This window comes from Tupaia chinensis, unplaced genomic scaffold (genome assembly GCF_000334495.1).
Source record: "Tupaia chinensis unplaced genomic scaffold, TupChi_1.0 Scaffold000116_1, whole genome shotgun sequence".
NCBI lineage: Eukaryota > Metazoa > Chordata > Mammalia > Scandentia > Tupaiidae > Tupaia > Tupaia belangeri.
In genome coordinates this window covers 326,362-341,870 of record NW_006159580.1, presented here as the reverse complement: position 1 = coordinate 341,870, position 15,509 = coordinate 326,362, and the positions used below count along the sequence as shown (strand labels likewise).

Here is a 15,509-nt window from a genome sequence, read left to right as displayed (position 1 = left end):
GGTGGGTAAGGGCGCTGGACTCCCACATGGTCGACCACAGTTCGAGTCTCAGACCTGGCAGCTTGCTTTCTCACTTTCCTTCACTCTCTCTCTCTTGCTCTCTCTCTGTCTCGCTCTGATAAAATTTAAAAATAAATAAGCAAAGTTTAAAAAAATTATTTTATTTAACTTTATTTATTTTGTTTTAACTGGACCAGAGAGAGACAGAGACAGAGAAAAGTGAGAAAGCAAGCTGCCAGGTCCAGGACTCGAGCCGCAGTCAGTCATGCACCCTTAACTATCACACTACTTACCAGCCCCTAGATTTTTTTTGGGGGGGGGGAGAGATTTTCGCTATAGGGCGCAGGCACTCACCAGACAGACAGAGACAGAGAGACCGAAAGCAAGAAATCACACCCCAGGGGGGATGGTCACGCCGCAATCCCTTCTCCTCCATCCTCCTCTCGGGATCTTGGGCACGCCCACACACGCGCCCGGCGTGAGTTTGAAGCCACCGGGTCTGGGACACGAACCGCGGTCGACTACGTGGGAGTCCAGCGACATAGCCATTATGCTAACTGCTGGTTCCCAGCCCCTAGATTTTTAAAAATATATAACAAAAAGACTGTTTCTAAAGTAACTTTATTTTACTTAAAGACATGGAGTTACCTTTCTTTCTTTCTTTTTTTTTTTTTAGAATAAATGAGCTATATAAATCTAAAATATTTCAAAGCATATACACTGCCAGAGCCAACAGATGGCATAATGGTTACATCACTGGACTCGCACGTAGTGGACCGCAGTTTGAGTCTCAGACCTGGTGGCTTAAAACTCACCCCAGGCACGTGTGCACGCATGGCCAAGATCCGGAGAGGAAAATGGAGGGGAAGGGATTGAGGTGTGGCCATCCCTCCTGGGGAGGAGGGGTTATTCCTTGCTTTCTCTTTCCAGTGAGTTGCATGTGCTCTATAGCAAAAGTCTCTCTTTAAAAAAAAAAAAAAAAAAGAATATACGCTGCCCACTTAGAGCAATTGCCATACTACATTATTTTACAAAAAATAAAATTATTTCAGGAATTTGCTCTCTTTCTGAACTTATTTGCCAGGACATTTATATTGGATTATCAGGAAAGACGTGACATATTTTTTCTATGCAAAAATGCATCACGACTTTTCTGATAACCCAATAAACACTTAAAAAGTGTGTGACAAACAAAATAAACAAAATTTAGAAATCTTAGCTCTAGGGGCCAGCAGATCTTGCAGCAGTTATGTCGCTGGACTCCCACATGGCTGACCTCAGTTCGAGTCCTCGACCTGGTGGTTTCAAACTCATTCCAGGCATGCCCAAGATCCCAGGAGAAGAAGGAATTGCAATGTGGCCATTCCCCCCCCACCCCCAGGTTTAGGTAGGGGGGGTGGGGATGGTGATTTTTCACTTTTTCTCTCTGTTTCTGTCTCTTTCTGGCAAGCGCACATGCCCTAAGGCAAACACCTCTAAACAAAACAAAACAAAACAAAAAAACAAAAAGAAAAAAACCCTCAGCTCTAAAAGATGGCATACATAAATTCTTTCCACTATTTTCAATTGTTGATGCCTTTTTGTTTTCTCTTTATTTTTCCTTTATTATTTTTTGATGGGTTAATGAAGCTTTCCTTGTTCTTTTCTCTACTCCATACTGAGCGATTTGGAAGTTTTTCATGCTAGTCTTTTTTTTTTTTTTTTTTTTTTTAGGGTCTTGCCATAGGGTGTGTGAACTTTAGCAGAGACAAGAGAGAGAGAGAAAGTGAGAAATCACCCTGTGGGGACGGTCCTGCTGCAATCCCTTCTCCATTCTCCCTGGATTTTGGAAACACAGGTATTCCTTCCTGGTATGATTTTCAAGCTGCCAGGTCTGGGAATTGAACAGCTGTAGGCTATGTGGGAGTCTAGCATCTTAACCACTACACCACCTGCTGGCCCTGTCTACATGCTAGTCTTACTAATAGATTTTTAATGAATCTTTCCAAGGTATATGTATTTCTATTAATGTTAAGAATCAATCGGCATACTCTCCATTGGAATACAAAAATAATTTTGCCTCCCCTCTTCATTTCTTATTCCTACCACATTTTGTTAAAAATCACCCAGAATCTAGGTCCAGACTTATTTACTTCTTTTTTTGGGGGAGAGGTTTGTATAGGGTGCGTGCGCTCGCCAGAGACAGAGAGACAGAAAGTGAGAAATCACCTCCCAGGGGGGATGGCCATGCCGCAATCCCTTCTCCTCCATCCTCCTCTCGGGATCTTGGGTAGGCACGCACACGCATCCGGTGTGAGTTTAAGCCACCGGGTCCAGGACTCAAACCGCAGTCGACTACATGGGAGTCCAGCGACACAGCCATTACGCCAACTGCTGGTCCTGGAATTATTATTTACTTTTAACATTTCAGTTCTTACTATTTCAGGATACATGTATCCAATGTGGAAATTGCTTTTTTGTTCACTACTATTTCTTATACCTGAGCTGTTATCTTTTGGCTTTATTTTTTTGTATGTTTTAGTATATTCTATAGCATTTTTTTCCAGAAAGGGTATGAATCACCATAGTCTAAAAAGTTAAATTTTATTCTATCACAGAAATCTAGGTTCAAAATATTCAATGCTACAGACAACGCTCAAAGTGTTGTCTTTAGTATTTAGCGTCATAAGATTCTTATTCCTTTGCACACAGCTTGTTTCTCCAGAAGGGTTCAGAAATCTGTGTTAAACTATGGGATTCAGAAGTTTTACTGGGGTTCTTCTAGGTGAAAAACTACTCCAACTACTTCATCTGCCACTATCAACTGGCTTTTTCAATCTTGAAACTTTTTCTATAGGAAATTTTTTATGACATGTTTGCTCAGATGCCTATTGTCTCTTCTGTATTTGTCATTCATGTCTTCTAATTTTTCTTTAATGTATTCATTTCCTGAGAGAGAAAGAGAAAAAGCACATTCCCTGACAGGGTCTTGTCATGCCATGACCTCCCACAGATTCCAGCCAAGAAGCATCATGGGTGTACCTACAGGTATGCCCGGCATGTTCAGGTCAACCCGAGACCTTCCCATATGGCTCCAGCATCATGAGCAGTGGTTGACCACCTACACCACCGTCTGGGCCCATGTCTTCTTTTCTTTCACTTTTTCTCTCTCCCCCTTTTCTTCTCTTCTATTTTCTGAGATAGACTTGATTGTCTTTTAGATTAGCAACTCAGATTTTGGGACTTTATATTTTACTCTTTGATTCTACCTCTGAATTTTCAATTAAAAAATGACTTAAAAAATTGAATTCTTTAATTTGACCAGAGAGCGACAGATATAGAGAGAGGGAGAGTGAGAAAGCAAGCCACCAGGTCCAGGACTTGAGCCACACAGTTGGCCATGTGGGAGTCCAACACCTTAACCACCACGCTACCTACTGGTTCCTGAATTTTCAATTTTGATTATCATATTCTTAGTTTCCAGAAACTTTCTTGTCCTCCCTTTTCTTTTTTAGTTTTCCTTTTTTTTGGGGGGGTGGGGAAAGGAGGGATAAGAATTTAATATCCTTTGTAATTATTTCTAAATGTATGTATTTAGAAAAAATAATGAATATTTTTTAAGTTCTCTATTTCTTATTTGTATTTATTTATTTATTGCCAAAAGGCACACATGCATGCCGTAAAAAGAAGAAAAGGAGAAAGCACGCCCGTGGGGAATGGTCATGCTGCAATCCTCTCCTCCTCTCCCTCCTTTTGGGATTTAGGCACGCACACGCAATGTGTTTCTCAAGCTGCGAGGTCCAGAACTTGAACTGTAGTGTTGACCATGTGGGATCCAGCTACCTTAACCACCCGGCCACATAGAAGGCCTTCCAACAATTTCACTTTTTTTTAAGTTTCTTTTTTTCTTACTTCCATGAGTGAGGCAGAAAGAGACAGGCTCCCCCAACAGGGTGCCTCCACCACAATCACTCCGAGCCAGCCCCCAGAGTCACAGGCACGAGCATGCCCGTATACAGGGAGGCCTCTGCCCACGAACTGGGAACCCAGATCCCTCCCATGAGGACCCGCCTTGCAGAGAGCTGCCTCACTGCTCCACCACGGTCCGGCTCTGCTGCTGGTTCTGTTAATTCACCTTGTACTTCTTCATGGTTAACTGCTGGGATTTTTTGTCATCTGGAAGGATTCAGAATGCTCAAATGATGACAGTTACCTGGCCACATTTTCCTAAGCAGCTGATGTGTTTCTATGGCAGGTCTTTTTCCAAATGGGTGAACTAACTGTGGGGGGCTTGGGGTGAAGAGTTCACAAATACTAGTTGAGCATTCACTATTAACTGAGCAAGACGTGCACAGCAACACCAGGGACACGCTTCCTTTCTGCCACTATATGGCCAAGTTTTAATTCAGGAGCAGAGCACTTTAGCATTATTTACTGCTGTGAAAGTTTCCTCTTTAACTTCTTCCCCAGCTGGCATGGAGGTTGGGGTGGCCAGCTGCGAGGCCGGGGCCCTGGACCTGACAGATTGGGGGACCATGGCCGCAAATGTGCCTGCATGCAGAAATCTCTAGTGGTAATGGGAGGAGAGGGGGTTGGGGTGTGGCCATGCTCCCTGGGGGTGATTTCTCACTTCCCCCCTTTGTCTCTGGTGGGTGCACATACCCTACAGCAAGAACTGAAAAAAAGGAGGGAAGAAAGAAGTCAAAGAATAGTTTACATTCCCATCCTCTGGTCCAAGTCCTAACACGTGGAGTCTGCTGAGGAAGACCCGTTTTATTTCAGAACCTGGCTCTCCTAGCTTTAGCTTGGAAGCAGCAGTCACGGTCACACCCTGGAGCAGTTCTCAATCCTCGGCTGCAAATTACATCAGCTGGGGAGTCTTCAAAACTATTTGTGCCCGGAGTTTCATCCTTTTGAGACTCTCCTTGAGTTTACTTAGCTGGCCTGGGTGTTACGGTTTTTAAAAGCTCCGCAGGTAATTCTAAATTCAGCCAAAGTTGAGAATGTAGAGGTTGACTGGCCCAGCTGTTCCGCATTGTTTTATAACCACCCTGATGATTGCCCCATAGCCCACTTTGGCTCTCTTGGAGCACTGCCTGAGCTTGTGAAGAACAGTATGTGCCTCTGCAGAGGCCTTCTCTACACCTGTTTTGGGTTGGGCTGGCTGAATCTAGTTCCTGTCAGTCCAATTTCAACTACTTTCTGTCAGTCCAATTTCATCTACTTTACATATTCCAGGAATTATTCAGTGTCTGATCTATTTCTATTTCTCCCCTTCCAGACTTAATATTGATTTCTTCCTCTTTTTTGAAAATATTTCCCTCCTCCACCTACCATTTCAGGGATTTGGAGAGGGAAAAGAGATAAGGAGGAAAGAAGGTATTCCAACAACTCGAACCTGCAGCTCACTGTACTGCAACTTTCCATCTGAAAATACTGCCGACCGCCTGCATTCCATTCATTCAAATGTGGCGGAGGCATAGACGGGGAGAGCACCACTGACAGCCGCACTGTCACGGGCCTGCACAACCACTGGAGCTAACAATCGGGACGTGAGAGAGGGGAGTGGGGGGACTATTACGGCAGTCAGACCGGATCTTCTCAGAAAGCGAAGCCTCAAAGCCGTGAGGGGCCAGCTGTGGTGAACTGATAAAGGGCGGCGTGGGGCAGAGGACTGACCCTCCAGCCTGATCGGCCCGACACACGCCACGCATGTACACAAGTTCCCAAGGTCTGATGGGCTGGAGGACTACAGGATAGGGACCACGATCTGACCAGACCCTGCCGAGGAAGGAGCTCATCTCTCTTTCTCTCTCTCTCATGCAAGCACACACGCTTTGTCACGAATAAAAGGGGGGGGGATTTTTAAAAAGCACTGAAGTAGCCAATGATGACAAAAGTATCAGTCACCACAATCAGGTCAATTAGAGTGCCTTAGAACACTGTGACTTTTTCCCAATAGACAAAAGATAACACTGAATAAAAATGACAAGATGGCCATCTACAATGACATAAGAAAAAGTACACTGGAGCAGAATCTAAAGCTTGATTTGCAATCCTGATTGTATGGAGTAAAAAAACAAAAGTCAAAATTTTCTTGAGAAAATAATCCTGTCAAACTAACATCAGTTCTCACTTCCACATGGAAACAAATTATAAAATGGAAGCAACAGATCATGGTTCAGTAAAAATCCTTTGGGTTCAGTCTATACTGTTACCTTAGAGAAACAACATGGGGCCAGCAGATGGCATAGTGGTTAAGGTGCTGGATTCCTACATGGCCAACCACGGTTCAAGTCCCGGACCCAGTGGCTTGAAAATCACACCAGGCACATGTGCTTGCATACTTAAAATCCCAAGAAGACTGGAAGAGAAGGGACTGCGGCATGGCCATTCTCCCTGGGGTGTGTGTGTGTGATTTCTCACTTCCCCTCTCTCTGTCTCTGTTTCTGGCCAAGTACAAGCACCCTATGGCAAAAACCTTAAAACAAAAAACAAAACCCCAAAAAAACAAAAATAAAACAACAACAACAAACACAGGGCCAGCTTGTGGCCTGCTGGTTAAGGCGGCTGGATCCCACATGGCCTATCATGTGGTTTGAGTTCTGGACCTGGCAGCTTGAGAAACACGCCAGATGCAAGTGAGGGCATGGCCAACATTCTGAGGGCGGCAGGATGGAGAAGGGATGTAGCACGATCATACCCCACAGGGGAGGGGCTTTCTTACTTTACTTGCCTCCCGAGAACACTCCAGCACAGCCAAAAAACAAAAACGCCCTAGAAAAACATGGTTTAGGTAAGATTACCATGATTTCTTTCCTTAAATCCATTTAAAGGCAGCCAAAAATATTATGTAGTCATAATATAGAGGGTAAGGAAGAAGTTAAGTGTCTACTAGGTGCTAGGCCCTTTCTGTAATAACTGTCACAGCCACCTACGGCAGTAAAAGATCATTAGTTCCATGAGAAAACTGGAAGCTCAAGGTGGTTAAATAACTAGTCTAGTTATAAAAATATTAGGTAGCAATTCCAGGATTCAAAACTCAAGCCTCTCACTTTCCAAGCCCGTGTCCCCTGCCTGACACTACTTCACTGCATCCTTACACAGAAATGACAGGGACTCAGTGACTCTTACGTACCCATGACCACATACTGTAACGGGTGATCAGTGTTTACTGTTCTTTTTTATTCTAGAACTGGCTTTAGTTCCAGGTTTTGTGCCTTGTTTTGACTCTAAGTATATAGGTGATGCTACCAAAAAAAAAAAAAAAAAAAAAAAAAAAGAAAAAGGAAACAGGTAGACTTGAGATTTTTCAAAATTCAAGGTGGGGACCAGCAAGTGGCATGGTGGTTAAGGGCGTTGGACTCCCACATGGGTGACTGTGGTTCAAGTGCCAGACCTGGCAGCTTGCTTTCTCACCCCCCCGCCCCCGCTCTGTTCCTCTCCGGTCAAATTTAAATAAATAAATAAATAAATAAATAAAGTTAAGTAAAATATTTTTAAAAAAGCACAAGGTGATCTTTGTTTTGAACAAGGACTACCTTTGATGCAATCTCTGTTCTCCTCTCCCACAAAGCTAACTTGTTTAAAAGGAAAGCAGGACACCTTAACCTTGAAAAATGAAAATACAATACAATAAATTCCTATACAATTTATTTGTTCCAGAAAATAGGCCTCTTGGGAAAAAAGTAAAAATAAACCATTTACTCTAACATTTCCCAGAAAAATGCATGCTAGTAAGATGAAAGACAAAAGACTAGTCATTGCCCTTTCTTTCTTTCTTTCTCTCTCTCTCTCTTTCTTTAACTTGCCAGTGGGCACATGACTATGCTCTCAGAGAGACAGAGAGAGGAGAGGGACAAAAGCAACCCTCAATAGGACACGGTTATGCTGCAGTCCCTCCCCCTTCATTTCGCCACTCTATCAGGATAGGGGACATGCACGCACACGTGCCCGGTGTGTTTTTTCAAGTCATCAGGACTTGAGGGCCAGGACTCGAGTCATGCAGTCAGCAATATGGGATCTGGCTCCCTTAACCACCAGAACTTGGGGCTGGCCCAGTCCTTGCCTTTTCTTAATAGAATTGGATAAAAAAAATAAAATCATGGAAGAATTATTACATTAAAAAAATTCTACCTGTAGTATGCTACCTTTCACAGAAAAGAGAAGTGGTTATAAGAGGAACAAACGTGTATTCGGCAAAAGACACATAGGAAGAAAAAACAGGAAGTGCACCGCGTTCGGAGTGGGTGTGTGTGGAATAGAGCGGGAGCTGTCAGTACGTATTCAAGGTCTGTAACTTACACACACAGGAAATGCACCGCGTTCCGAGTAGGTGTGTGTGGAATAGAGCGGGAGCCGTCAGTACATATCCCAGGTCTGTAACTTACACACAGGAAGTGCACCGTGTTCCGAGTGGGTGTGTGTGGAATAGAGTGGAGCCGTCAGTACGTATCCCAGGTCTGTAACTTACACACACAGGAAGTGCACCGCGCTCCGAGTGGGTGTGTGTGGAAGATCACATACTTCCTAGCTCTGTCTGCTAAGAGGTCCTAGGACATTTCACAGTATCATTCACAGAACTCACACCCTGGTTTCTCAACATGATTCTCCAATGAAAAGAATGGGGGCTCCTTGGGAAATGGTTAATTCTAGGCCTTAGGCAGGGAGATTTTAAGATGTGCCTGGAGTGTCTTAGTGTCAGAAAGTAAGAAGTGCTAAAACAAAACAAAACAGACCACACACACACACACACACACACACACACACACACACCGTGGGATATGCTGAAGGGACACAAGAGCCAACTTGAAGGAATTTCCAAGAGCCAAATCTGGGACAATTTGAGCAAAAAAATAAATAAGGACAATAATGAATAATAACCTACAGAACAAAACAAGTGTTCACAGGTCCATAATGACATAAATAAACTGAATAAATATGTGTGGGGGGAGGGATAGCCTCTTCTTATGGTAAATTTCCAATTAATAAATGTAGAAGCAACAACAGAGGGCCTGCCTCAGGGCGGGGAGGTTATGTGCTGTGTGTAGGGAGCCAGATCCCACGTGGCTGACCATGGTTCAAATCCTGGCCCCAGTGTTTAAAAAAACATGCCTAGCATGTGTACCTACATGCCTCGAATTGTGATGGGAAGGAGAAACGGGGCAGAGGAACTGTGCGTGAGCACCCCTCTTGTGAGGAGCGCTCTCTCTCTCTGGCAAGTGCATATGCCCTCTGGCAATGAGAATAAACAAACAAAAATACATTTAAAAGAAACAATGGAAATAGAAAAATTACCACTAGTCGAATGAATACCACAGTAGTAACTATCATATGTAAAAAAGTATTAACAGATGCTAAAATGTGTGGAAGTATGATATAGTACAATATTTCTAATGGGATACGTAATCATTTATAAAAGGAAACTTTATAAAAGTAACTTTACAGGAAAGAAATATCGTAAAACCAACTTAACCGAGGAATCTTGGTTAATATCACCAAAAAATCATGTGTGTCTTGGTAATGATAAACTAGGAAGGGTGCAACATCGCTTATGTGGTATTTCCCCCAAAATAACTCTAATTATTTAAAATATCAGACAAACCACATAGAGGGACAGTCTACAAAATGGCCAATTGTCTTCAAAAGCAACAGTGCTAAAAAAACAATGAAACACTGAAGAACTGTTGTAGATTAGAGGGAAAGAAGATAGGACAACAAATGGAATGCTGGATTCTGAATTTGATCCTGGACCAGAAAAAGACCTTAGTGTGGTCATTTGTGAAATTCAAATAAAATCTGGAGCGCAGATGATAGCACTGTATCAATGTTAAGCTCCCGACTTTTGTGAAGGTACTGTGGTTAGGTGAGACATTTTTATTGGGGGTGTTATGGGAAGCATAGTAAGGGAATCCTCTGTACTAGTTTTTGTAAATTTTCTGTAAGTCTAAAATTATATCTAAATGAAAAAAGTTTTTAATGACTCCCATTAAAAAATACCAAAAAAAGCAAGATTTGATTTAATTCATCCTTCTCCAAAGTTATCTCTACAGTGGTAGTTCTGTGGTACTCTCTGTAATTGGGAAATATTTTTCCTTCTAATTTAGTGGACAAAACTTCCAATTTTGGGACCAGCAGTTAGCGTAACGGTTATGTCGCTGGACTCCCATGTAGTCGACCGCAGTTCGCGTCCTGGACCTGGTGGCTTAAAACTCACGCCGGGCGCATATGCGTGCGTGCTCAAGATCCCGGGAAGAGAATGGAGGAGAAGGGATTGCAGTGTGGCCATCCCACCTGGGGGGTGATTTCTCGCTTTCTCTCTCTCTGTCTGTCTGGCGAGCGCACACGCCCTATAGCAAAATAACCTCTCAAAAAAATAAAATCCAATTTTAAAATATGTTATAAATGATTGAATCTAGGGAGTCTGTTACCGTAGGGGGGGGAAACACACACACAAACACACACACACACACACACACACACACACACAAACTCCTGCTGTTGCATATATTCATATTTTATATTGAAATATATGAAACATATGCAATTTGTCATAATAAAAATTTAAAATACACATTTATAGACTAACTTTTTATGTGCTTATTAATAAAGTTTGTGTAATTTTCTACCATTCCCATCACCTCCACAGGCACTTAGAATTCTCTCACGGAGCTTTAGGGCGAGTACTAGAACTTTACAATTGGAGAGGACCAGCCTTGCCAGCCTCCTCAGGAAGGAGCCTAATGCCCAGAGGTGAGGTTTGATGGCAGCCAGCTGACTAGAACCCCTTCCCCAACCCTGGTCTTGGCTATTTCTGCAACATTATACATCTGAGCTCTTCTTCATTTATCCAAAAACTTATCATGCATGACAATGATCTAAATACTTCGACTGTGACAGTACAGTAATAATATTTTTTTGAGAGGTTTTCGCTATAGGGTGTGTGCGCTCGCCAGACAGACAGAGACATAGAGACAGAAAGCGAGAAATCACCCCCCAGGGGGGATGGTCACACCGCAATCCCTTCTCCTCCATTCTCCTCTCGGGATCTTGGGCACGCACGCACACGCGCCCGGCGTGAGTTTAAGCCACTGGGTCCGGGACGTGAACCGTGGTCGACTACGTGGGAGTCCAGCGACATAGCCATTACGCTAACTGCTGGTCCCTACAGTAATAATATTTATAACTACTTTCAAAAAAACAAATACAGGGGAAACCAGCAGTTAGTGTAATGGCTATGTCGCTGGACTCCCATGTAGTCGACAGCGGTTCGCATCCCAGACCCGGTGGCTTAAAACTCAACGCCGGGCACGTGTGCGTGCGTGCCCAAGATCCCGAGAGGATAATGGAGGAGAAGGGATTGCGGCGTGACCATCCCCCCTGGAGGGTGATTTCTCGCTTTCTGTCTCTATGTCTCTGTCTGTCTGGCGAGTGCACGCTCCCTATAGCGAAAATCTCTCCAAAAAAAAACAAAAACAAAAACAAAAACAAATACAGGTACCCATGCAGAAAGTCTTTGCTAAACACCCAACGTGTGTCAGGCATTGCAAGTGAGACTGCAAATAGAAGTGGAGAAAAGTCCCGGTGCTCAGCATGCGGGCATACCGGGACAAATGGGCACAGGCCGACTCTCACAGTGACGAGCACCCGGCACAGCGGTACACACGGCTGCTCTGGGGGGGAGAGCAGCCAGCAACCAGCCCTCAGCCAGCCTTACTCTCCTAGCGAATGAAGGAGAATGGCTTCAGGTCGCTCAGTAAAGGGCAGAGCAGGACTTGAACCCAGGTCTAGTAAATAATAGAATATATATTATTATTAAATTTTTATTTACATCATGATCTGATTTTTATCTTGGTAACAGCCAGTGAAATAGAGTCCTGAAGGAGATTACAATCTACTGTTCTGTTTAAGTAGGTTTGTAACTCACTCTTCTCACCTAAGGATAATAAATCTTACTTCATAAGGTTATTGTGAGAAATAAATTAATATAAATGAATAAAGTGAAGAAACTAATGAAGTTGTTGGTATACTAAGGAGTTCATAAACTGAGAATTCTTTGATGGATGGAATTAACTTTTTTTTTTTTTTAAAGTTTTTGTCATAGGACATGTGTGTTTCCCAGAGAGAAAGAGAAAGAAACTGAGAAATCACCTCCCCCAGTGGGGATGATAACACTGTAATCCCTTCTCCTCCATTCTCCTCTCTGGATCTTGGGCATGCAAGCACATGCTCACAGATGGATTTTTTTAAAAGTTTTATTTCCTGAGAGAGAGAGAGAGAGAAGAAAGGTGCACACCTCTCCAGGGTCCCCACACTGCAATTCTCCCTGCAGTCCTGAAGCGGGCCATGATCGCCAGCACGCCAGCTTTCTCCAGGCAGACCCAGGAAGCTTCCCACATGGCCTCCTGTGTCACACGGCAGCAAGTGTGCCACTGTGACTAGGCCCGCCCCTTTTATTCATGTTGGAGTGTGCAGAGTCTAGTGGGGTGTATGCCACGTACACGGTGAATTATTATTAAAAGAAGTGTTATTAAATATTGAATCCAAAACTATTCTTGAGATACAGCCATATGTTTATTTCTAAATGACATTATTTATTCATTTAGTTTTTGCTAAAGGGTGCATGTGGTGAGAAATCATCCCCTGGCGGGGATAGCCACACAGCAATCCCATCTCCTCCATTCTCCTCTTAGGATTTTGGGTACACGTGCACACACACTTAGTATGATTTTCGAGCTGCCGTTTCCAAGTCTCAAACCACAGTCAGCCACGTGGGAGTCTAGCACCTCAACCACCATGTTCCCTGCTGGCCCCGATAGTCAGATTTTTTTTCGTTGACATGGAACCCAATTTTGAAGGACTAGCACCCTCTCACAGCAAATACTTACTTTCTACTGTTGCTCCTTCATTGGGGTTTGAGTAGCCCTCTCCTTTTCTTTTGATTCTCCGAATAATGCCTCCATCTTCAAATAAATCCTCTCCTTTGAAATCAAGGAGCTCAATCTAGAAAGATAAAGGGATTTGGCTGAGAAAACGCCTAATAAAGCCGATTTAACATACATAAAGGCAAGGGCAACCCTGTCTCTCTTTTCATTTTACAAAAGAAAACTATTTAAAAAAAATAATATGTATCTGGGCCAGCTTGTGGCGTGGTGGTTAAGGCGGCTGAAATCCCACAGGGCTGAGTCCTCGGTCAAGCCTCAGACCTGGTGGCTTGAAAAACACGCCAGGTGCATGGTGTGCCTGCACTCCTGAGAGGAGGATGGAGGAGGAGAAGGGAATGACATGGGGCCAGACCCTCTAGCCTGTGCTTCCTCACTTTGCTTCTCTGTCCCGTTCTGGTGAGTGCAGGAACTCTATAGCAAATTTAAAATAGGTATTTACACATACGTATCTGTGCATCTTAGTTATTAGAAAAACAGGAAAAGAACCCTGTGCTTTTTAGCACGCGGACAGGATTTCGGGTAAGGATAATGTCTAGGACTCCATCCTGTGGGGGAGCAGAGCACAGACAGACGGGAAATCCTGGGAAAGCGGGCCTGTGGGCACAGAGCCAGCGCTATACGGTGCTGGCACAGAACGGCTTTATCCAACTCAGGCGACGGCTTCCCACTTGGAGTTTCCTTCTTCAATCTAAGAATAAATCTTGGACTCTGGCCTAAAACCCACTGCAGGTGTACTTCACCTAGTTAGGATGGTTCTTAAATCAGGTTTTGCCAAATGTGTGTATTCCAACATAGAATGAGTAACAGGTTGTCACCACCTGCCACTTCTGCTGGAGACCCGAGATCGGTGACAGAAGCCTCTGTGAGATGGAGATACCTTACAACGTGGTAAGCATGTTTCGACATTTATCTCCAATGCTCTCCTCCTGCCTTCTGGTCAGTTTGAGTACGTCTTACTCACACCACTGCCAAAACTTTATTTTTAAGTCTAGGGTCATTTGTTTATTTGGACACAGCCTTTTGGTGCCAGAGACACATCTGTAAGAAAACACTGGTACACACTTCTCAGGTCTGTAGGAAACCACTCAAGAAGCCAAGTTTCCAAATAAATAAGTTGGATCTGATTCTCAAGAGCAAGCTTACTCCTCGTTCCACTGCCTGCTGCTTTGAAACCGGCCTGACAGCAGAGCAGATTCTGACAAGGCAACCTCACACATGTACTTGCCTCAAAAAAGAGAGTTGCATTCGAGGGGATTTTGGGGAGACTGCCGGCTGAGCCGTATGCATATTCCGGTTTGCACAGTAAATGGCAGATCTCGCCTTTCTTCATGGTAGACACTCCAATGTCCCACGCCTTGATAACTTGGCCTAAGAGAAAGGGAAAAGTAGTTGAAAGCCACAGGTTATATTTAAAAGATCTACCTTTCATCAAACAAACATTTGAACACATTTCCAATTCTTCATCCCATAAACTCACCTAGAAAGTACTGGGCTACAAGACACAACTCAGAGTAAAAGTGCACACACAAGTAAGGGGAGTTTTGGAGACTATCAAAGACTACTCCTTGGTGAGGAGGATACAAGTGGGAAATATCCTTTAACTATCCAAATATTATTACGTTGTCGGGACAGTCATGACATATTTTTCTATTTTCCTACACAAAACTGAGTCACGACTTTCCAGACAACCCAATAAATCTTTGAAAAGCGGTGGTAACATTAGCCATGACATGTGGCCGGTGCTACAATTGTTCTTAATGATCATTTCTACCATAATAATATTTTCTAGGCAGAGGTAGAACAACAATAGTACAGAAGATGGAGTTTATCTCAAGGAAGCTTATAATTTAATTCAGTAATTAAAAAAAAAAGAAATAAGTAAGAGGGGCCGCTTATAATTTAATTCAGTAATTAAAAAAAAAGAAATAAGTAAGAGGTGTTGGCAGGTGCTATGGTGGTTAAAGGTGCTGGATTCCCACAGGGCTGACTGTGGTTTGAATCCTGGATCTGGCGGCCTGCTTTCTCATTTTCCCTTTCTCTCTCTCTCTCTGTCTCTCTCAGTCAAATTAAAAAATAGTATCAACAAATGGAATTAAATAAATAAATAAATGTTTTTCAAAAGTTAAAAAAAAAAAAAAAGGGACCAGCAGGTGGCGCGGTGGTTAAGGTGCTGAACACTCCCAAATGGCCGACCATAGTTCAATCCTGGCCCTGGTGGCTTGCTTTCTCACTTTCCCTCTCTCTCTTTCTGTGTCTCTCTCCAGTCAAATTAAATTAATGAATACATAAAATAAAATAAAAAAAATTTTTTTTTGGAGAGGTTTTTGCTATAGGGCATGTGCGCTCCCCAGACAGACAGAGAGAGACAGAGAGATAGAAAGTGAGAAACCACCCCCCGGGGGGATGGCCACGCTGCAATCCCTTTTCCTCCATTCTCCTCTCGGGATCTTGGGCACGCACGCATGCACATGTGCCCAGTGTGAGTTTAAGTCACCGGGCTCTAGGACTCAAACTGCGGTCGGCTACGTGGGAGTCCAGCGACATAGCCATTACGCCAACTGCCCGTTCCAGCTGGGGGTAGGAGGT

General features: G+C 43.5%; 1 protein-coding gene across 2 annotated transcripts in view; it reads right to left on the bottom strand.

Moving 5' to 3' along the window:
- FKBP5 (FKBP prolyl isomerase 5) overlaps positions 1–15,509 on the bottom strand; it is a 77,187-nt gene that overhangs the window by 36,683 nt on the left and 24,995 nt on the right. For both annotated transcript variants that reach the window (XM_027770199.1, XM_027770200.1), the window contains exons 3-4: positions 14,149–14,291; positions 12,867–12,981 (exon numbers count right to left, since the gene is read on the bottom strand). In XM_027770199.1, the coding sequence (XP_027626000.1) occupies positions 12,867–12,981; positions 14,149–14,291 (258 nt within the window). The remainder of the gene's footprint in view (positions 1–12,866; positions 12,982–14,148; positions 14,292–15,509) is intronic.